This window comes from Solea senegalensis, linkage group LG8, assembly GCF_019176455.1.
Source record: "Solea senegalensis isolate Sse05_10M linkage group LG8, IFAPA_SoseM_1, whole genome shotgun sequence".
NCBI classification, from domain to species: domain Eukaryota; kingdom Metazoa; phylum Chordata; class Actinopteri; order Pleuronectiformes; family Soleidae; genus Solea; species Solea senegalensis.
In genome coordinates this window covers 1-22835 of record NC_058028.1, presented here as the reverse complement: position 1 = coordinate 22835, position 22835 = coordinate 1, and the positions used below count along the sequence as shown (strand labels likewise).

General features: G+C 40.2%; 1 protein-coding gene across 1 annotated transcript; it reads right to left on the bottom strand.

The window, feature by feature from the left end:
• Window positions 1-201: 201 nt before the first annotated feature.
• hnf1ba (HNF1 homeobox Ba) lies at window positions 202-19844 on the bottom strand. The gene is made up of 10 exons (XM_044032866.1): window positions 19078-19844; window positions 16940-17139; window positions 16424-16691; window positions 14870-15093; window positions 7572-7720; window positions 6595-6721; window positions 6280-6462; window positions 4834-4952; window positions 3917-3961; window positions 202-1149 (listed from the first exon to the last, which is right to left on the bottom strand). Exons 1-10 carry the CDS (start codon window positions 19470-19472, stop codon window positions 1129-1131), a joined length of 1731 nt encoding a protein of 576 aa, XP_043888801.1. The 5' UTR covers window positions 19473-19844; the 3' UTR covers window positions 202-1128.
• Window positions 19845-22835: the final 2991 nt, after the last annotated feature.

Below are 22835 nucleotides of genomic sequence, written 5' to 3'. Positions count from 1 at the left end.
CTGTAAAATCAGATTAAACATCTGAAACAAGTTTTTTTAATCCAAAACCACTAATTTAACCAAAAAAGTGTTTAAGTGAAGATCTGTACAAATATCCAACTCTGACTGTTTTTACAGTTGACTTTAATTAATTAATTTGATTTACCAGAAAAATAAACTGCAAAATCTTAATAAGACACAGAAATAAAACTTATTTTAATCTGCTGCTCAGTCTTCACAGATCATTAATATTTACAGCTTTTGTTGTTTAAAAATAATTATTAGTAATATTATAAGTCTTGATTTGTTTTATTCTTATAGTCTGAGTTGACCTTTGACCTGTTTTCATTTTCAGCAAATTAATTATTTGTTTTTGGTTAAAAATCATCAGCGTTTAATAGAATAAAATAGAAATATAGATTTTATTTTAAATAATGACACCTGGAAAATAGTCAAATCAGGTAAAAGTGGTTTCTTCATTGTTTCCAGAGCTTTGTGTTTGTGTGTGTGTGTATGTGTGCGTGTGTGTGTGTGTGTGACGTCACTGATTGTGCAGAATCCAGCTCTACAAAATAAAAGCACGGTGTATGTTTGCATAGTCCTTCTTTCAAGATTGTCACAAGATTGTCTTTCATCAGTCACAGTTTACAGAGTGGACACGGCGTGGACACTGTGTGGACACGGCGTGGACGTCTCTGTCACCTGCACTGACACTCGCAGAGAAAAAAACATGGAAGACTCCTTTAAAGCCTGGTGAGTACAGGTTAATGTCTGATTGTCTCACACACACACACAATCACAGCGTGGTTCACTCGTTCACTCACGTTCTCTCACGTTCACTCACGTTCTCTCACGTTCACTCATTCACCAGCAGTTTTTAGTTTTTGTTCCTTTTTGAAAAAAAAGACATTAAAAAAGTAAAAGTGGGCGGAGACTTGATGAAAGAGTGAATACTGTGTTGAAATGATTGGTCCTTAGTTGATCATGTGTTTGAGTCCTGTCTCTTTAACTCCCTCCTGTTTGTTGACCAACTCTTCGTCGTCGCCCGCACGCTGTTAGCTGGTGATTAAGCGTTGCCACGGTTACCGCGGCGAGGGGGGTGGAAAAATGTGCTCCGGTTGCCGGGCAGCGAGGAAGTGGAGGATGCTCTCACCAGGCCTGAAGAGGACACTGTGAAGACACAGAGGGAAAAATGTGAATATTCTCCGTTTTCTTTGCTTCAAACTGAACTCATCGACATTTTCTGACATTTTAAAGATCAAATTCATCTGTTAATCAAGAAAATAATAATAATAATAGATGAATTACAACCTTAGATTATACTGTACATATACTGTAGTCTGATAATTATACTGAGGATTCATTATTATTTCTTTAAATACTTTCATTAAATAAGCAATAATTGAACATTTATGGTCTGTTTTTTTCCATTATTCTTAAATGTTGAATATTTTCTGTTTTTTTTGCTCCATAAAAACAAAGAAATCATTCAAAATCAATCATTTTGTGTTTGAGGACAAAAACAAAGACAAACACTGAACAAAAATAGACAAATATTAGCTAATGACACATGTTTTCTCTTCTTTTTCATAGAGATTTTTAGATATTTTGAAGCTTCAACGTGTGTTTTATTAAAGAAAATCCACGTGCGATGGTCAGTTTCACGTCTCTGCTCTAAAATTCATAGATTTTATTCAATTACGAAAACAATTGCCGTATATTTAGTTATTTTAAAAGCAGTTTCTCTGATGTAACAGAAGTTGTAATGAATTAAAGAGAAACTGCACAAACACTTTTTGTGTTTTAAAACAATCTCTTTTGTCAGTAAATGGCTTCACTTCTCGCTCTGTTAATCTGGCTCTGTTAATCTGTTAATCCCTCGTGTGCCTGCCACACCTGACCAAACACATTCCTCATCCTGAAAACCTCCTTTACATTCAAACCCTCGCTCTCTCTTTCAGGTTGTTTGTGGAATGTACTTCTTTCCCTGCGTCTCTGCGTGTGGAGGCCGGTGACCCCGCCGTGACCCCGCCGTGACCCCGCGGCCACCCCACGGCCAGCAAACAGCAAACAGCTCGGCCTGATAAGAGCGAGCCAGCGCAGGTAAAAGCCCGAGTCACAGGTGAGCAGGTAGAGTGAAGGCTTGTGGGTAAACAGTGAGTGTTATAAAAAAAAAAACTGAGTCATGAGACCAACGCTGACTCGTCCAAATAAAGTCCTGATAAGAGAAAATACCTGAGAGAGAGAGAGAGAGAGAGCGGCTAATTCTTCTCTAAATACACATTTTCTGTTGTTTTATACTTTTGTTCTTTCACAACTTTTCATTTATTCATTATTCATGACATAAAAACCTGATTAATGAGCCATTTTTTGTCTCTTTTATTTCACATTTCCAGGTTTTTAAATGTGAAAACTGTCTTTAATTATTTTAAACTGTTTATTTTGGGGTTTTTTGGACAAACAAAACTGATGTTTTCTTATTATTTTCAATTAAAAGTTAAGTTCTAATTCTTTGTTGGAGACTGTTTATAAGATTTCATTTTAAAATATTGTTTGAATATACTATTCTTTATAAAAACAGGTTTAACATTAACTTTTATTTCCAACGATGACGTCATTTATCCTCAGGTTTGAAAACACACGACTAAATTTACTCTAAAGTTTAAAAAAAAAAACACAAAAGTCATTATAGTCGTATATTTTACCCGCGACGCCATGAAGACGTTGTTTTTATGAAGTGATTTAAAGAAAAATTGGATAAACTCAGAGTTTTTAATAATTCCGTGTTTGTTTGACAGACTGTGATAAACGTGCGTGAGCACACGTCCGTCCGTCCGTGCGTCCGTCAGTCAGAGCTGAGCGGCCGCAGCGTGGGAAAGTGAGCGTGTGAAAACAGCGCGCTGGACGTTTCAGGCCACAGAGTCGGAAAGAGGAAGAGCTGTAATTACTTTAGAAAAGAGAGAGAGACGCGATGTGGAGGACACGAGGATCAGGAGAAGCTCATTTCCTGATCTCACTGATAGAGTGAGAGGAGGTTCAGCATCAGGGAGCGGCTGATGGATGAGACCTCACTCAACTCTCTCTGAGTCTGAGTCTCCGGGTCTTAATCTGAGTCTCTGAGTCTCTGAGTCTGAGTCTCTGACGTTTGCCTCAGATTTTGTAAAATGTGTTTTCTTTCTGTCCTTTTGTTTTTGTTTGTCTGAAGTCAAATAATTTAAATGAAAGCGAACTAACACGTGAGCAGCGGCAGAAACAGAACAAACTAGAATAAATACATAGATTTGTGTGCAGCTATAGAATAAAAACATAGATTTGTGTGCAGTTATAGAATAAAAACATAGATTTGTGTGCAGCTAGAACAAACTAGAATAAATACATAGATTTGTGTGCAGCTATAGAATAAAAACATAGATTTGTGTGCAGTTATAGAATAAAAACATAGATTTGTGTGCAGCTATAGAATAAAAACATAGATTTGTGTGCATTTATAGAGAGACAAAAACATAGATTGTGTGCAGCTATAGAATAAAAACATAGATTTGTGTGCAGTTATAGAATAAAACATACAGATATTGTGCAGTTATAAGGGCAAACATAGTTTGTGTGCGAGTTATAGAATAAAACATAGATTTGTGTGCGATTATAGGAATAAAAACATAGATTTGTGTGCAGTTATAGAATAAAACATACCAGATGTGTGCAGTTATAGAGGGCAAAAGCATAGATTTGTGTGCAGTTATAGAATAAAAACATAGATTTGTGTGCAGTTATAGAATAAAAACATAGATTTGTGTGCAGTTTATAGAATAAAACAGATTTGTGTGCAGTTATAGAATAAAAACATAGATTTGTGTGCAGTTATAGAATAAAAACATAGATTTGTGTGCAGTTGTGTTGATTTTTAAAGTTAGTGACTGAACTAATAAAGTGTATTTACCCAGGACAGACCCCCAAGCTGCACCATCTTGTTTACAGGAGCCTCCTAATGTGACAGAGATTAAACACAATCATAAAACACACACTTCTCCTCTCTGCTGTCATCAGTGTGTGTGTGAGAAAGTGTCTGTCTGTCTGTCTGTCTGTCTGTGTGTGAGTCTGTCTGTGTGTAGATTTAATGAATCAGTTGTAAAAATTAGACAAAAACTACATTTAGAACTGATTTGGATTAAGTTTTTTTTAAAATGAGCAGTGACAGGATGAATGTGTGATGGTATTACAGGGTGATGGTGCGACAGGGTAGATGTCAGTGGTACAGGGAGTGATGGTGGCAGGGTGAATATTGATAGTATTACAGGGTGATAGTGTGACAGGGTAGATGTGATGGTAATACAGGGTGATGGTGTGACAGGGTGAATGTGTGATGAGTATTACAGGGGTGATGGTGTGACAGGTAGATGTGTGATGAGTATTACAGGGTGATGGTGTGGCGGGGGTGAATGAGTGGTATTACAGGGTGATGGTGTGACAGGGTGATATTGTGATGGTATTACAGGGGTGATGGTGTGACAGGGTAGATGGTAGGTATTACAGGGTGATGGTGTGACAGTGAGATGTGTGATGGTGATGTGTGACAGGGGTGAATGTGTGATGTTATTACAGGGTGATGTGCGTGGGGTGAATGTGTGATGGTATTACAGGGGTGATGGATGCTGGGGTGAATGTCTAGACAGAGTAGATGTGTGATAGTATTACAGGGTGATGTGACAGGGTGAATGTGTGATGTACAGGGTGATGTGAGGTGAATGTGTGACAGGGTGAATGTGTGATGGTATTACAGGGTGAATGTGTGACAGGGTGAATGTGTGATGGTATTACAGGGTGATGGTGTGACAGGGTGATTTGTGAAGGACTGACCGTCTTGCTGGACGACATAGAGCTGAGCGTGCTGATGCTGTTGGCGTCCGTCACCACCATGGCCGAGGAGAAGCGTGACGGGTGAGAATATTGTGGCGGCTCCTGCTTGTGAGGATACACTGTCAAAGAGAATAGAACTTCTTATTATGTGTTCATATTTACAGTATATACTAAAACAGAGGTTATATAAGTTAAGCTTTGACGTCCAGCAACAAAACAAACTTCTTCTTCTCTCTAATATTTAAACATGACACTCATTCATATTTTGTCCTAACTAACCGACCTCTGACCTCTGATGTTAACAGAGCAGCAGAGGTCATTGTTTGTTATTATTTTGATTGAGAGAGAGAGCGACCCCTAGTGGCAGAAACTACACACTGTGTGTTAAATGAGAGTGTGTGTTATAGATGCAACAATAAAACACAGTATGTTCAACCTCTCCAGACACTTCCACACTCACAGAGTAAAAACAGTAAATCAAATAAAATCATGTGTGTGATGGATTTTGTTCAGAGGAAATAAAGGACTTTTGTAAATGTTTTTACAGACTTTATAAATATGAGATGAGTCGTCCGTGATCAGGGTTCCTGACCACAGAGCGCTGACACTCTGCTTAACTGTAGCACGATGTAATGTGAGGGTGGAGGGTTCAGTGAGTGAAGCGTGAACCTGAGTTAAAATACTGACTCTGTGTGTGTGTGTGTGTGTGCGCGCGTGTGTGCGTCAGTCATACTGACTGTGTGTGTCATACTGACTGTGTGTGTGTGTCATACTGACTCTGTGTTTGTGTCTTGCAGTGTGTGTCATACTGACTGTGTGTGTGTGTGTGTGTGTCATACTGAGTGTGTGAGTCTGTGACTGTGTGAGTGTGTTATACTGACTGAGTGTGACTGTGTGTGTGTGTCATACTGACTGTGTGTGTGTGTGTCATACTGACTGTGTGTGTGTGTCATACTGACTGTGTGTGTGTGTGTGTGTCATACTGACTGTGTGTGTGTGTGTGTGTGTGTGTGTCATACGACTGTGTGTGTGTGTGTCATACTGACTGTGTGTGTGTGTGTGTGTTTGTGTTATACTGACTGTGAGTGTGTGAGTGTGTGTGTGTGTACTGACTGTGAGTGTGTGACTGTGAGTGTGTGTGTGTGTGTGTGTGTTATACTGACTGTGAGTGTGTGAGTGTGTGTGTGTGTGTGTGTGTGTTATACTGACTGTGTGAGTGTGTGTGTGTGTTATACTGACTGTATGACTGTGTGTGTGTGTGTGTATACTGACTGTGTGAGTGTGTGACTGTGTGATGTGTGTGTGTGTGTGTGTGTGTGAGTGTGTGACTGTGAGTGTGTGTCGTGCGATGTGTGTGTGTGTGTGTGTGTGTGTTATACTGACTGTGTGAGTGTGTGACTGTGAGTGTGTGTGGTGCGTGTGTGTGTGTGTGTGTGTTATACTGACTGTGTGAGTGTGTGACTGTGGCCATGAACGGCTGCTGGCTCATGTGACTCGGCGACTGCTGCATCAGACTCTGCTGGTGTGGACTGTGCAGCTGCTGGGAGAACTGGACCGGCTGCAGCGCCGCCAGACTTCCTGCCACGCTGTTGATCACCGGCACCGACTGAGACTGCGACGTGTTTAGACCTGGTCACAACAAAACAACACTCAGTCATTCAGCTTCTTCTTCTTCTTCTTCTTCTTCAGTCTTTATTATAATTCTGTGTATGACGATGATGATGATGATGATGATAATGATAGAGAGAGAGAGAGACTGACTCTGAGCGATGGCCATGACTCCAGACAGAGGCATGATGAGGTTCTGTGTCTGCTGGTGACCGTGGTGAGAGCTGTGGATGTTTGTCAGAGTACTGACGGGAGGAAGACCTCCACCTGAACCAGAGATCTGCACACACACACACACACACACACAGGCCGAGGAGGGAAGAGTTTCATCAGTTTATTACAGATATAGAGAGGAAACATCTCATTTAAGAACATAAAACACACACACATTCAAACTGTTTTTAACCTCAACAAAATCCAGGTGAAAATGACTGTGAATAAATTCATCAATTTCATTTGGAGGAGTTTGTTTACGCCGCCATTTTGGCAGGAAAATCTTCTGTAAAAGTTTAAATGAATGTAAATATTTAACCCAAATCTTTCTAAAATAACATTTATGTTAAATAGAGCTGCAACTAATGATTCATTTTCTAAATGAATTCATTTGTTTGTCATTTTTTTGAGTCGGTAAAATGTCAAATGAGTTACAATGACTTCTTTACATTTGACGATGATTTAAATGATGGTAGATTAAAGAGTGTGACTGTGTTCACATGAAGCTGCTCCTAAAAGTGGAAGTGTTTTAGACGACTGAGGAAGTTTCTGCTCCACAGCTACATTTAAAAAAATCAGATTAAAAGAGTCGGTCTGATTTGTAAACATCAAACGTTTCCTCGTCACTGATCAAATATTAGACGAGGGCAGAGGCGGAGAAACCAAACACTGAGCCAAATCTAACGCTGGCGTCATCTCTCCACCTGCTGCACCTGAATCTATGAGGAACAGAGGCTTTCTTTGTCTGCTTTACTGTCTGTCTGACGCCACAGCGCCACCACCCTGCACCTCCACACACTGCAGCACAATGTGAGGTTCTGAAGCGTCAGAATCTGGACCTGAGCTCACGCTGACTCTTATCTAATCTGAGGACGCCCATGTCCAGCTGTGTTGTCCAGCTGTGTTCACTCACTCACCATCTTGGCGTCAGGTGACAGCAGACTGTGTCCGTGGTCCAGTCCGCCCGGAGACACCTGCTGAAGCACTGACTGGCTGGTTGCCATGGAGTTACCAGTGTGATGACTGATGGCGGCGGAGGACGAGACCTCGCCCTGGCTGTAACGCACTGAGACACAGAGAGAGAGAGAGAGAGATAAGTTTTTAACTGTAAACATGACATGATTTCAGGAAATGTCTGCAGTACACGTCAGGCCTGTATGTGGCGCTGCAACGCTGCTCCTTAAATACACTAAAGCTTTATTTTATTTTGTAAACTTTACAATGAAACAGAGACAGAATGAAGAAAGACAGGAAAATAAAAGTCGTGACGAGAAAAAGAGCAAACGAACACAAGAGCATGAGGGAGGCGGAGCTATGACATCATCGTTTTGTAAACACGAGGGTGGAGTTTTGAGATTTTTCCACTCGGACCAAAAAAAAAACCATTTGACTGCTGCCAAATAAACCATGAAAACACTTCATGTGGACGAACGCAGAGTTTCACCTGTTTTCTCTGCTTTACTTAGAAAACAGTTTTACTTCACAGTAACAACATGGTTATGTAATGGTCTTACTGTATGTATGTATGTAGACGCAGACAGACAGACAGACAGACAGACAGGAGCTGTGGCCTCGTTGAGTTTCTCCTCTGAACTCCACTCAGCTGCTCTTTGACTCAGACAGAGCAAACAAACACTGACCTGTCCACTGTTACTGTCACTGCTGCTGCTGTTACTGCTGTTACTGCTGCTGTTACTGCTGCTGCTGTTACTGCTGCTGTTACTGTCTGCTGCTGTTACACTGTTACTGCTGCTGCTGTTACTGCTGCTGCTGTTACTGCTGTTACTGTCACTGCTGTTACTGCTGTTGCTGCTGCGCTGTTACTGTCACTGTTACTGCTGCTGTTACTGCTGCTGTTACTGCTGTTACTGTCACTGCTGCTGCTGTTACTGCTGTTGCTGCTGCTGCTGCTGTTACTGCTGCTGTTACTGCTGCTGCTGCTGTTACTGCTGTTTACTGCTGCTGTTACTGCTGCTGTTACTGTTGCTGCTGTTACTGCTGTTACTGTTACTGCTGCTGTTACTGCTGTGCTGCTGCTGCTGCTGCTGTTACTGCTGCTGTTACTGCTGTTACTGCTGCTGTTACTGCTGCTACTGCTGTTACTGCTGCTGCTGTTACTGCTGCTGTTACTGTCACTGCTGCTGCTGTCACTGCTGCTGCTGTTACTGTCACTGCTGCTGCTGCTGCTGCTGGTTGCTGCTGTTACTGCTGTTACTGTCACTGCTGCTGCTGTTACTGTTGCTGCTGCTGTTACTGCTGCTGTTACTGCTGCTGTTACTGCTGCTGCTGTTACTGTCACTGCTGCTGTCTCTGCTGCTGCTGTTACTGACACTGCTGCTGCTGCTGCTGTTGCTGCTGCTGACCACAGTCACTGTTTCACTGCTGCTGTAAAAACTTTCAGGTCGTTCTGTAAAAGTTTCATAAATAATATCAATTCTAGAAACAAGTCTAAATTCTGTTTTTAATCTCACAAATCTGTCTGTTTTTTATCAAAGTGTTTTACATGTGGCCTAAATCTAAATGTATTTTTATAATTTATTTAGTTTAATCTTGATTTATCCTTGACGATGGAAACTATTAACATTTCATTTCAAACACTGAACCAAGTTTTCCTGCTTATTATTCCACAAACACAGTTCACTTAAACTCTGAATGTGAACTGACATTCAAACGTTACATGTTTAAACTGAGTCGTCGTTGTTTTGTGATTCAAACTTCATTAAAGAAGCAACAGCAGAAGATTAAAGTGGGTCAAACTCGACAAAGAAACAGGAGAGAAGACAGAGGTCAGACCACACCTTAATGAAGAGGTCAACAGGTCAAACTCCTGCATGTGCATTATTTATCATTTTAAAGTTAATTCTTGAGTTTATGGCCTTGAAAGCTTCTGCATCATGTTCATGTTCTTTTAGTGCCGTCACTTAATCCCACGTCTAGACTTTCCGCTTGTTTCTCTTTTTTTTTTCCTTTTTTTTTTTTAAGGCTGAGAGAAAAAGTCTGAGCTCCAAACAAGCGACAATCAAACGAGTGTTTGCCTCTGACCAGAGTCAACATTACACAATTACAAGCAATGTCAAACACATTCTTATCCTGTGTTCTCAGAGAGGAACCCCCCTCACACACACACACACACACACACACACACACACACACAGTGACAGTGCAGAGACAGACGGTGTTTGCTCTCAGATCTCAGATCTCCTCAGAGCGAGGCCTTCGTCCCTGACCCTGCAGTGACAGCCTGTGCAGAGACACTGCTGCGTGTGTGTGTGTATATACATATATAAATATATATATACACACATATATATATATATATATATATATACACACAATCATTCTGGGGGGAGGTCCTAATTGATTTCTTGTCACTGGTGTAAAGTGGAACAGGATGTGTTTGCAGATATTTGCTGCAGGTGTCAGGGAAAGCAAACACGTGTTGATAATGAAAAATCCTTTGTGTGAACGTATGAATGTATGGATTCACTTCTACTTTAAATGAGAGGCTGTGCATTTAAATCGTTTAAAGCAACCACAGCTTTGTCCACAGACATTTAAATGAGTCTTTCAGTTTTACATAAAACAGAAATTCTGCATTTGTACATGTTTAAGTTAACTCATGTTATAGATAAAATGTAAGAAAAAAAAAGTGGATTTAAGATAATCTGAGTCCAAGTTAAAGCCTTTAAATAAACATACGTGACATAAGATGCCACACTTTTAAGTTATTAAAGCTAATCTCAGCTGTTTTCAGAGGCGACAAATGAGTTTTATATCTTCTCATTTAATTCTTTGTTAATTGTAAGAAAACTGCAAAAGAAAATGTCCATTTAAAGTTAATCTCAGTCCAAATTAAAGCCTCTGAATAAGAAAAATATGAATAAAAATAAGATTGCACATACGATGCATTTAAAACATTTAAATGGCTTTTATAGTTATTATATAAAAACAAACCATCTGCATTGTACATGTTTTAGTAAACTGTTCTAATCTAATAATCTCAGTCCAAGTTTAAGCCTTAAACTGAGAGAAGACAACACGGGACACAATGCATTTAAATCACTGATATTAATGTTTTGTCGCTTTTATATAAAAATAAATCATCTTTTTTAAAGGAAAACCGCAAAAAAAGTCCATGTAATTTAATCTCAGTCCAAGTTTAAGCTTTTAAATAAGATCACGTCACATGTAGTTCATTTAAATAAATAATACTTTTTATAGCTTTTGGTCCAAAATGTGTTTAAATTGTCTTTGTACTTTTAAACAAATCCATAAATCAATCTATCTGTCGACTGATTGATTGATTTTAGCAGCTAATTGATTATTTTGTGGATAAAATATCAGAACTTTGTAAAAAAAAAGTCGTATATATATATATATATACACTGTATATATATATATATATATATATATATATGTGTATATATATATACTGTATGTGTGTGTGTGCACTGTGTATAATGACATCACAGTTCTTCTCCCTCAGTGATTTAAACACAGATTCCTGAGACTCACTCGTCCATAATTCACCCTCTAAACTACCCGCCTCCATTTTGTTTGTCCCGCAGACACGGGGACATTGTGTCGTGGGACACGGACGCGTCCTCGCTCCGCTGCAGCGAGTCTTGTAAACACACACACACAACAATGGAGCTCCGCTGGACTCATGACCCCCGCTGACACACAACAGCACGCGCTCATAAAAAGGCCGTTATCTCAGTGTCACCGGGAGAGAAGAAGAAGAAGAAGAAGAAGAAGGAGAGAGGATGTTGTTCAGGTTCAGCTTTGTTTCTGCACACTCAGCCCAGATTACAACCACACACACACACACACACAGGGACAGATTATCTGGAGTGTTACAGAGAAGTCGTTTTCCATGACTTCACACTCAGTGTTGCAAAAGTAACTCTCGTTACTACCAAATAAAATCAGCAGAAGAAGAAGTGTTGGTATTATGGTCTGTATTTTCTTAGTCTTGATGAGCTGCTTTACTCTACAGTTTTCACCCATTCACACGTCTTTCATAACCCATTCACACGCTGCAGCATGAGCTTCAGTGTCTTTGCTCAAGGACACGTGTAGACGAGCAGAGCCGGGAATTGAACCCACAAAAAACAAACTGGCCCTACCACTGAGCCACCGTGACTCAATCCTGACTCCTCCCTTTTTTAATACTTTTACTTAACTTAAACTGAAGTAGATTTATTATCAGAAAATGACTTAAGTTGATACTTAAGTAAAAGTCTTAAACTTTATGACTAAAAAAAGTCATTTTCTGCTCACACACACATGTACTTTAACTGTTATAGGAGACCGCTGGTGGTCTAATGTTGGTCAGGACACAAGAGAACGGTTAAAACCTGGTCTGGTTCAGGAACCTTAAACTCTGAGTCACTGAGGACAAATGTGTTTCTGCTCTGTGTGAACGCAGCTCCACAGAAAAGCCAGGATCTGTCCTCAGGAGGAGGAGCAGGAGGAGGAGGAGGAGGAGGAGGAGGATGGTGGGAGTGGGAGTGAAGATCTTGAGCAGGTTTGAAACTCTTCTTCTCTCTGTGTGACTCATGTAAAATCAAAGCCGGCCTCCACAACCTGAGGCTGCGCTCTTTGTCGAGCTGCTGCATAAGACAGACCTCCTGTGTCTCTGCAGGACGTTTGCAGCCTCTGCTTTGTGTCTCTGAGGGACATGTCCTGTGTGTGTGTGTGTGTGTGTGTGTGTGTGCCCGCCCCCCCGCTGCTGTGTCAGATCAGGAACTTGTGACTCTGCTGGTTTAGTAACGTGCAGAACGACCGAGCTTCAGAGCCTGAATGTAACTTCACCGACGTCAGCTGTATTTCACAGTGGAGACGCCAAAGGTCAAAGGTCAAACGCGGGTGTAAATGTGCATTATTTCTCTAAAGAGTTTGTGTCTCTCGTTGTTAAAATAATCCCATGTCATTCATGAGATTATAGGAAACGGCAGAAACTGTGGCGACAGCGGCTGTGAGTGAACTGGTTACTAGTTGCCAGTGTTAGTTACCTGGTTACCAGTAAATCAGACCACTGAGAAACTGAACGACACGTGTATGAAAACCAGCTGAAACTGCGCCGGTGTGTTCTGATCCACTGCTTTTTATCACAATAACGTAAAAACACAAGTATTTTCATTATTATTTTTTTATTAAGTGCCATTTTGACGTTAATGATCCTATTTTAATAATAACGTGTTCTTTTTTGTGTGTGTTTGTTACGTGTGGGCAGATTTAGACGTGAGACAGGATCAGGAATCACCGCGCGACGCTGTCGTTACAGTGGTTTTAAGATTCATTCATGTTTTTATAGTAAGTACAATCTGAATCTTAAAATGTATAAACCAAGGCTTATAAAGTTTAATCTAGATTTAAGTGTGAATGAAACAGAATCCTTGACTTCCTTAGTCGTAAATCCTTAAACATCTAAATCTCAGTGCGTGAAATGTGATTTTTGTAAAAGTAAAAGTACTCAGTCTTGTAAAGTAAAAGTACTCAGACTCGTACAGATACACAGTCGCTGTGTTTCTAAGTTTAAAGTGAAATGTTGGTGCTCAGTAAACACTGGTTCAGGTGAGTCCTCACATGAGTCTGCTCATAAAAACCAAATCTCACATGTCACAGTGTTTGAGCGTCCGTCCATGTGAGGACAAACGGACACACGGACCAGCAGAGCGAGACAGAATCAATAAAAACTCCCCGAGTTTCTCTGATGTGACCCTGGAGTGACCTGAAGGTGCAGCAGGAGAGTGCGTGCGTGCGTGCGTGCGTGTGTGAGTGCGTGTGTGTGTGCGTGCGTGTGTGTGTGGTGGTGGGGGGGGTGGGGGGGGCTCATCAGTCCTGTCTGGTCAGAAAAGAGCTCATACCTCGTGGACAGCTCCTGCTGCTCCGAGTCTCCTCGGCCTCTGCAGCTTCACTCGCTCTCATAAAGAGTTGGAGCTCCGCCTCCTTCAGGCCCAGCAGAGACAAATGAACCCGGGTTACAGTCAGTGCAGTCCTCTAATACACCGCAGACAATGGGGCCCCCCGCCGGGGGCCGAGTATAGAGAGGAGAGGGCCCAGGAGCGCGGGGAGATGTAGTAGCAGAGGGTTTTAATTGTGTGTTAAGCGTGAATAATAGAGGCCGTGTCCCGGCAACGCAGGGAGACGTCCTGCAGGCTGAGGAACAGCTGATGCTGAGGGCAGGAGACCGCAGGACGTCATGTAAGCAGCAGCAGCAGCAGCAGCAGCAGCAGCAGCAGCAGCAGCAGCAGCAGCAGCAGCAGCGCTCTCATCTCCTTCTTCTTCTTCTGTCTTATCTCCACTGAGCGCTCTGCAACCTGAGGTCAGGGTCTGGTCAGGTGTTTGTGTGCCGCTCACACACATGAGGAGTGAAAGTGGACCAGTTTATATAAAAGTTTTTATAAAAGTTGATATTAAAGTTTTTATTAAACTTTATCCAAAAATAAAAGCGCAAACACTTTGTTTTCTCTGAACATGAGAAAACAAAGTGATGATTTTGATGATCAGACCTTTATGAAGGAAGAGAGCGACAGTGTTACTGTGCAGTAAATGTGGAGGTGACGACGACGACATCATCGAGGTGGAGGTGGAGGTGATGGTGTCTGACTCCGCCCCCCCCTCCTCCTCCTCCTCCTCCTCCCTGACCCTGGTCTGACCCTGTCCTGTCACAGGACCACTTGGCCTTTGTGTGGCAGCTTCTGCAGGCTGACTTTGAGGTGGAGATTACAGGTACAATGTGGATTGTTCTGCTGCTGTTTTCAAAGCTCAGAATAACAATGGCATTTGCTCAGCTCACTCACTCACGCTCATTGATCACTTGTCTCCTCTGATCACATCACACTCACAACAGTTTCACTCACAGACACACACACACACACACACACCTTTACTTTACCCTGGAAACATCACCGCAATCACCACTCAACACAACTTTCATCCCGTCATTCATGTTGATATCGAGCCGTGGTGAAGATTGACTCACACTGGGTTTGATCGTGATCGATAATCTCTTCAGATTAAAAATAATAATCCTGGTGCTGTCACGTTTCTACAAACCAGCCAGAGTTTATGAAATCAGATGACGCATAAACCAACGAAGAAGAAACGCGATAAAGAGAGAGAGTTGTGAAAGACAGAGATGAGTGTGTTTTATGGTCTGTGACGGCCACCGTAGTTCCCTGGCGAGTGGGTGTGGTTGTGTTCTTACTGGGCGGTGAGGCGCTGGTCTGAGGATGATGTGGCGAGCTGTGTGACAGCAGAGAGTTGAGGCTGTGCGTCGGGGCACTGATGGCGTCCATGGCCAGTTTCTGCCTGAAAGCTTCTTCTTTACGACGGTTAGCGAACCAGTTATAGACGCGCACTTCAGTCACCAGGTTAGAGCCGAGGCCCTGAGCCTTCGAGGGAGACACGCCCCTCTGAATACACTCCGCCCTGCAGGACACAAACACTCACTGTCAACATTGTAAACCATGTTACATTTCATTTAACGCCAAATCTGTAATCTGGATCAGATCCGGATGAAACGTAGTCTGCTGGTAGAGAGTCTGGTCCTGTACACACAAACTGTTTGTTTTTACAGTTTTGCCCATTTATAGTAAGTGGGAGCAGATTCTCACCAACATTCAATGTGATCATAGTCATGTGATCATAGTCATGTGATCATCCACACATCACACAAAAATCACAATGATCCATCAAAAAAAAAAAACAAGAACAAACTCACAGATAAAGCCACGCCCCTTAAAGCAGAATCTTGGTTTTGAGGTATGAGGATGTTTTTGGTGGTGATTTAACCTCAGAATTATTTATGTTTTTGTTTTTTTAATCATCGGATTGAGAGAGTTCATCAACTCGATTTTCAAACCAAGAGCAGGCAGCGCGGGATCATGGGAAATGTTTTTTTTAATGTTTTGTAAAAGTTTGACCTGGAAGTTAAAAGTTCTTTAAAAAGAAATGTCAAAGGTTAAAATGTAACATTATTCTCGTCCTGCTTTCATGTTATATATTAAAGCTGCAGTACGTCACTTTCACTGATGATTATTGTTGTTATTATTTTGTTCTTCATGAACAGAAACAATGTAACGTTATTTGTTTTCTGCGACTTTCATCTGAAAACAGACAAAACTATCAGACCCTGACTGAGGGAGCGTTTGTGTGTATACAGCACTCAGACAATGTACCTGTTACACGCCGTGTTTGTTTCTGTGTCCCTGTTACACGCCGTGTTTGTTTCTGTGTACCTGTTACACGTGTTTGTTTACTGTTGTGTTTGTTTCTGTGTACCCGTGTTTGTTTCTGTGTCCCTGTTACACGCCGTGTTTGTTTCTGTTACCCTCCCTGTTACACTGTTACATACACTAATTATGTGTACCTGTTATTTGTTTTACCTGTTACACTGTGCGTGTTTGTTTCTGTGTCCCTGTTACACATGTTTGTTTCACCCGTTGTTTGTTTCTGTGTACCTGTTACACGCCGTGTTTGTTTATGTGTGTTGTTTGTTTATGTGTACCTGTTACACACTGTGTTTGTTTCTGTGTCCCTGTTACACCGTTTGTTTCTACCCGTTACACGCTGTGTTTGTTTCTGTGTCCCTGTTACACCCGGTTTGTTTCTGTGTCCCTGTTCGTGTTTGTTTGTGTACCTGTTACACGTTGTGTTTGTTTCTGTGTCCCTGTTACACACTGTGTTTGTTTCTGTGTACCTGTTACACGCCGTGTTTGTTTCTGTGTCCCTGTTACACACTGTGTTTGTTTCTGTGTACCTGTTGCACTCCTCCACTAACGCCTCCCTCTCCTCCTTGCTGGGGTTCTTCTGTCGCTCATAGGCCTGGTACAGGATCTGCTGTGACGCTGGCCCCCACTTGAAGCGGTTCCGTCTCATTTTCTTGCACAAAGGTTCGCTGCCCACCTCCTCACCGGGCTGACCCATGTTCTGACCCGACGGGTTGAACTCTGGGAAGAAAAACACGGGGTCCTGGTTTCCTTTGTCCGTCATACTGCTGCCAGAACCTTGCACGGCCTGATTGAACTCTGGAAAACAAGAGCAGGTAAGTTCAGTAAAAGTAGTTTCACGCTGTTTTCTGTCAGAATATAGTATAATTTAGTGATTTTCTTTATTATTTATGTTTCTTTGTGTCTGTGTTGGCTTCATAACAAACACCTGAGGCTGCTGACTGTTCTGTGTTCAGCTCACATTTCCCCATCAAACACCAGGTTTTGTGTCAGCGACAGAGCGACAGGCCGAGGCCGAGCGCTGAGAAACTCAAATATTAACTTACGCCGCAGAATTTCCCGCTGCTTCCTGACGTACCAGGTGTAGAGCGCCGCCCGCTTCTGTGTTTTCATGGGCGTGCCTTTGTTGAGGTGCTGGGAGAGGTGAGACTGGTTCAGCCCGGTGATGTCCACCACTTCACGCTGAGGGATGTTGTGCTGCTGCATGTAACCTTTGATCATACGGGCAGCACGCCACGGGTCCTCGCTGTGCACACACACACACACACACACAGGTCATTTCACCACTGACAAACACTCAGCTTTTACACAGAAACCGAACAACTGAACTCCTGTGACTCAGAAAACACCGGACAAAAAGACTTGAAAGTGGAAAAGTTTCACCTGATTTTACTTTTCCTACAATAAAAGTTGTTATTTAGTCCAAAATAAATCTAAATCTGCACAGTTATATGTGTATATGTGTATATAAATGCTCTTATCCAGCACTCATGAACGTGTTCTTCCTTCACTGCTTTTCAGAGGCCTGCAGTCATTTATCACTGTAGCTCGTTCAATGGGCCGTAAATATTTTCAAAGGTTAGTTCAAGTGGGTAGCGGGCAGGTTGAGAAACTTGGACTTAGTATTCAGTTCAGATTTCAGCCTGGAAACAGTCAGATTAAACTCAGCTGTGCTCGCTCAAAGCATTCAAAGAAACTGCATAAAAATACAGGAAATAAAAGTTTGAAAAAAATAAATAAATAAATCAAACAGGTTGACAGAAACATTTCTGGGCATTAGAAGGAGATAATATGAGTTAGGTTTTAATATCAGTCCATAAATGTGTCAAAAACACCAGATTAGACCGGATTATTTTAAATGTTTACACGAAAATTAGTCAAAACAAAAAGCCAACGTTTAAAGGATTCACAAGGAATATTTAGATTTTTATAATCACTTAAAATCAAATGTATTTTATCTTTAAAAGCTAATTTTAATTTTCGTGTTTTTGTTCGTTTTCATATAATTAGGTGTATTTGTATCTTCGCGTGTCCGTGACTCCACGCGTGAATGTCGCATTAAAAAAGTTGCGCGTTCTTCTTACCTGCACATGAATGTGTCCGCGTTCACGCGTCATCATCATCATCATCAGGAGTTTAATAAAAGTAAAAGTGTGAAAACACACACACACGCGCGTGTGTTTGCTGCTGCAGCTCAGCGCGCGGCTGAAGTGGGAGATGTTAGTTTATAACGTTTGACAATGAATAACCAGATCTCCATTCACTCTAATCACACGCCACTGTGTGTCTTTCAGTTGATGATTTATAGAATAAAATTAATAATAACTTCACTACACGTGGGTTAGTTTTGATTTTTTCCTGCTGCTTCTGTTTGGTCCACGACACACACACACACACGCGCGCGCGCGCGGTCTAAGTGGCGTTAATTAGAAATAAACGCAACGAACGAGTTTTGACGCGTGAGTAAATTATACAATGCATTATTATTTAAATTCATTATAATTCCTTTATAACAATAATAATAATAAATATTATTATTGTTGTTAATATTGGTGTTATTATTAGTAATAATAATAATAATAATACATACATAATAATTATTATAACAATAAACGAATAACAATAATAATAATAAAGGAATATCTTGACTGTTATCAGAAACTCTCTCCGCCGTGTTTCCTCTCTCTTCGTCGTGGAGGAGGAGAATTGAGTTAATAATAAATAGATATTTTGCAAAGGTAAAGAAATAATAATCCATGTGGATAATTAGTAACCAGGCAGTGGCGGTTATTTTAAAAAAAACGTAAACATGGAAGGAAATCATTATAACTTGATTTTAAACTGTTTTTTTCTTTTTGTCTCTCTGAAGATTCCAGAGTTAATTTGGTAACATTTAAAATCTATTAAATAAGATTTACAACTGGGTTTGAATTAGTTTAGTTAGATTTCAATCAATTAAATACGATTTTGATACATTTAAATGAGTTTAATGAGGGTTTTAAAAAGTTTCGTAATATTTTGATGAATTAATAAGATAACGAAACTTAACATTTGAACGCGATACAAATCCCGAATAATGCCGTATGTTCTGTCACCTTCTTGTTTTTGTGACGTTTGTTACATTGAAATAACTTTTTAAACACTTTTTCTGTCAGAATAATATTAATAAGTGTGGTGAACTCACGCGAGCATGCGGTCCACCTCGGCCCTCTGCTCCGCGGCCTCCTCCGTGTTGAGCGACTGCAGCTCTTTGAGGATCGGTGGGGTGTCGTAGTCGTCCCCGTCCTCGGAGCCCTCGTCCCCGGACAGCTTGGCCTTGCTGTGGCCGTTGGTGAGCGTGAGAAACACGGGCTTGGACTCCGCGTCCTGTCCGTTCATCTTTGCGCTCTGCGGCGCAGACGGAGACATGGACAAACTCTCCAGTTTAACTCCAAAGCTCTGCGGCGGCGGCGGCGGCGGATTCGGGTCCATGTCGTCCAGCGCCTGGATCAGAACCTCCCTGGTGACGCCGGAGTCCAGCAGCGCGCTGAGCAGCTCCTGCTGCAGGGAAGTCAGCTTGGAAACCATTTCAGAGAACATTAAAATAAAAAAAAATAAAAAAACAAGTGAAGAGGACGGAGTCAGCACATGTGTGCGCGCGGCAGCGGAGCGCGAGGAGTGAGAGACTGAGGAGTGAGAGGGTTCAACTGCTGCTGCTGCTGATGATGAAGATGATGATGATGACACCTGCTCTGAGCACTGAGAAGCTGCTGCTGCTGCTGCTGCTGCTGCTGCTGCTTCAGTGCTCGTCCCTGCTGAACGAGGTCAGGATGGAGCTGCTTTGCTTTGCCATGATGCTTCCAGGATATAAAAGATGTTAATGAGTGGGCTGTGCTGATGCTGCCTTACGTAAATGCGAGGACGTGAACGTGTGTTTACTCTGCGCTCTCTGTCTCCCTCTGTCTCTCTCTCTCTCACTCTGTCTCCCTCTCTCCCTCTCTCTCTTTCTCTCTCTCTCTGCTTTTATTGGCTCCTCTTATCAGCACAACTTCCCTGGACTTCGGACTCTGGAGTATTTTATGCCTTTAAGACATTTGAGGAAGAACAAACGCGCACATATTTGTGTCGCTGCTCCAGATTCAGTGTTTGTGTGTCTGTGTGTTTAAATGTGTGTGTCTGTGTGTTTTTGTGGTGTGTGTGTTGTGATGTAAATGTCCTTGATGATGACTCACTAATGAGATCATCACGTAGGTGTTGATGGTGTTTTGTCGTTAATGAGCTTTTGTTTTGCTTTTCTTTAATAATCTCGTCAAACAGCGACAAACTCATTTTAATCCACAACCAAGAAAATTACTTAAGTTTTTATTCAAATATGATTATTTTTATTATCATTATTATTATTATTGTTATATATAATAATAATATTGTGATTCAATAATTAAAACATAAACATCTCAGTTAAAACAGAGGCTGAGGCTGAAAATGTGGGCCAAACGTTGACTGGTTTAAAAAGCTCACCTGACTCTTATCTGCACTCAGTGACACGACACAATAAAGTCATTTACGTCTCCTGTGGCCTTTAATTGCTGAATGAATCGCTGCGCTTTTATCTTAGATTCACTAATTTACACAAAAAGAAAAGAAAAGGCGCCATAAAGATGGACAGTTCACGCAGGAGTTAAACAAACGGACATTTTCACCTGTGACACAGTCTGTAAATAAAAGCCCAATAATAAGAACACTTCCTCATGTTCTCACTTAAAGTTCAGGGAAAACGTGGACGTTTTTTGTAGATTTGTTGAAAATGAGTTGGAAAAATAGTTAAAATGAGACAATATGTAAATGTATCATGTTTTTATTAGAACTGGTAAAAATGCATCGTTCAGATTAAAAAGTTCATGTAAAAGTTTCTTTGACATGAGAAGATGCAGATTAATGGAAAATATAAACAGGTTAAATAATGGAAAACATAGAGTTTAACATATACAGATTAAACATAAACGAATAAACAAATATTAGAAACTTCAATAGATATTGTTCCTTTACATATTAATATTATCTTATAAACAACCTAAAAATCCCTTAACTGACCTGGAATCAGATGTTAATAATCATACTTACATACTGACACCTTTCATGCAGAAAATAAGATTTAAGTTCCAAACAAAACAAACTGAGGTTATTAAAGGTGCATGAGCTGATGTCAGGTTAAAGAAAAATAAAAGCACAGTAATAATAATAATAATAATAACAATAATAAAGAAAAAACGTCCTCATGTTGTCACTCAGATGTTTAAAAGTTTCACTTTCATTAAAGTTCAGGGGAAAAACACTTGAAATGGTATTTTTCAAGTGGTATGGTATTAAACACATTAAAGTCACATTCACTCACTTTCAGATTCATGTAAACTGATACAGATATAAATGAATAAACAGTAACATTAGAAACGTCAGCCCCTGTGGTTACAGATTAATATTATCTTACAAACACTGTTTAAATAAATAAAAATGAATGAAAACTGATGGATCAGATTTCCACAAAAAAGTGCCACAAAACACAAAATGGAAAGAAATAATAATAATAACATTCTGTAGTTCATTAATAGATGAATAAGAATAAAGTAATAAAAGATCTTCAGAAAAATTTCTATTTATGAAGAAAATTTTCTTTTCATTCAAGTTTTACAATAGAAAAATCTGAATTTTCTAAAAGAAAAATAAGAAATAAATGTTTATCATTCTGAAGTCTGTGATGATTTGACATAATAAATGAAACTTTTTTAATAAACTGTGGTGAAGGAAACACTTATATCCTTTAAAACCAATACCTTAATGTCTTATATCTAAATGTTTCACTACTTAATCCAGAATTAATCAACGTACATTCCACTATCCATTTTCCTGTAAATCATTGACTTTTTATAATAAATCAGCACAAATAATGAAACTCATTACATTTAATGAAGACGCTGCCCTTCAAAATAATGGCTCACAGCTTATTTTTATATTTGTTTGTCATCTGTGATCCATAAATGTGATTAAAGGGATTAAATCTAAAGTCACGTAAAACAAACTTAAATTTAAAAACTTAAATTTAAAACAGTGTCATGATGTTTATTGATCCACAGTCGTGTGTCTGTAGAATCTGTTCATCCTTAGAAATAAACTGTCATGAGTTCACAAACTAAAACACTGAGTGTAGAGTTTAAACCTATAAAACACACGCAACAGACTCACAAAACTTTTATTCTTCGTATTATTAACATCAGGAAACGGTAACCTCGCAGTTAAACACCGGAGTTCCCGAGAAGTCGTAAAAATAAACGTATGTCGGGCTAGCTACTGTTAGCATTGTTAGCAATTCCTGTCAATTACAACAACATTCTACACAATCATCCTGGAAACATGATCACGTTTATAATCAATATAATTTACTGACACACGTGAGATTAACTGTAACACTAGCGATGGCAGCCATCTTAGAATCACATGCTCCGACTTTCCGAGTCAGAAATCCGACTTCCGACTATAACTGGAACGCACCACATGTTTCCTGTATGTATATATATATATATATATATATATATATGTATATATGTATGTGTATATATGTATGTGTATATATGTATGTGTATATATATATATGTATATGTATGTATATATATATAGATAGATATAGATATATATGTATACATATACAGCTATATAAACACAAAAGATGTTATATAGATATATATATATATATATATACATGCGTGTACATATACATGTTGTGTGGTTGATTTGCTGACACTTTGTCGTGTTTGGATTTTAAAAAATCTGTCAACCATTAACTGCAAATAAAAACAAGCAGCAGCAGAAAAGAGTTTGTCCATCATCACGTCTTCTGTTGTGAAAGAGACAAATTCAGTGAAGCAGAGACGAGGACATGAGGACACGCTCTGCTCATTATGCTCACACACA

Coding starts and splice junctions, on each gene's coding strand:
- hnf1ba (XM_044032866.1), bottom strand. CDS start 19,472: ATGTTCTCTGAAATGGTTTCCAAGCTGACTTCCCTGCAGCAGGAGCTG. Junction 6,722..7,571: donor TGTCACCTGACGCCAAGATG/GTGAGTGAGTGA, acceptor GTGTGTGTGCAG/ATCTCTGGTTCAGGTGGAGG. Junction 4,953..6,279: donor CACAGTCACACACTCACACA/GTCAGTATAACA, acceptor TCTCTTTGACAG/TGTATCCTCACAAGCAGGAG.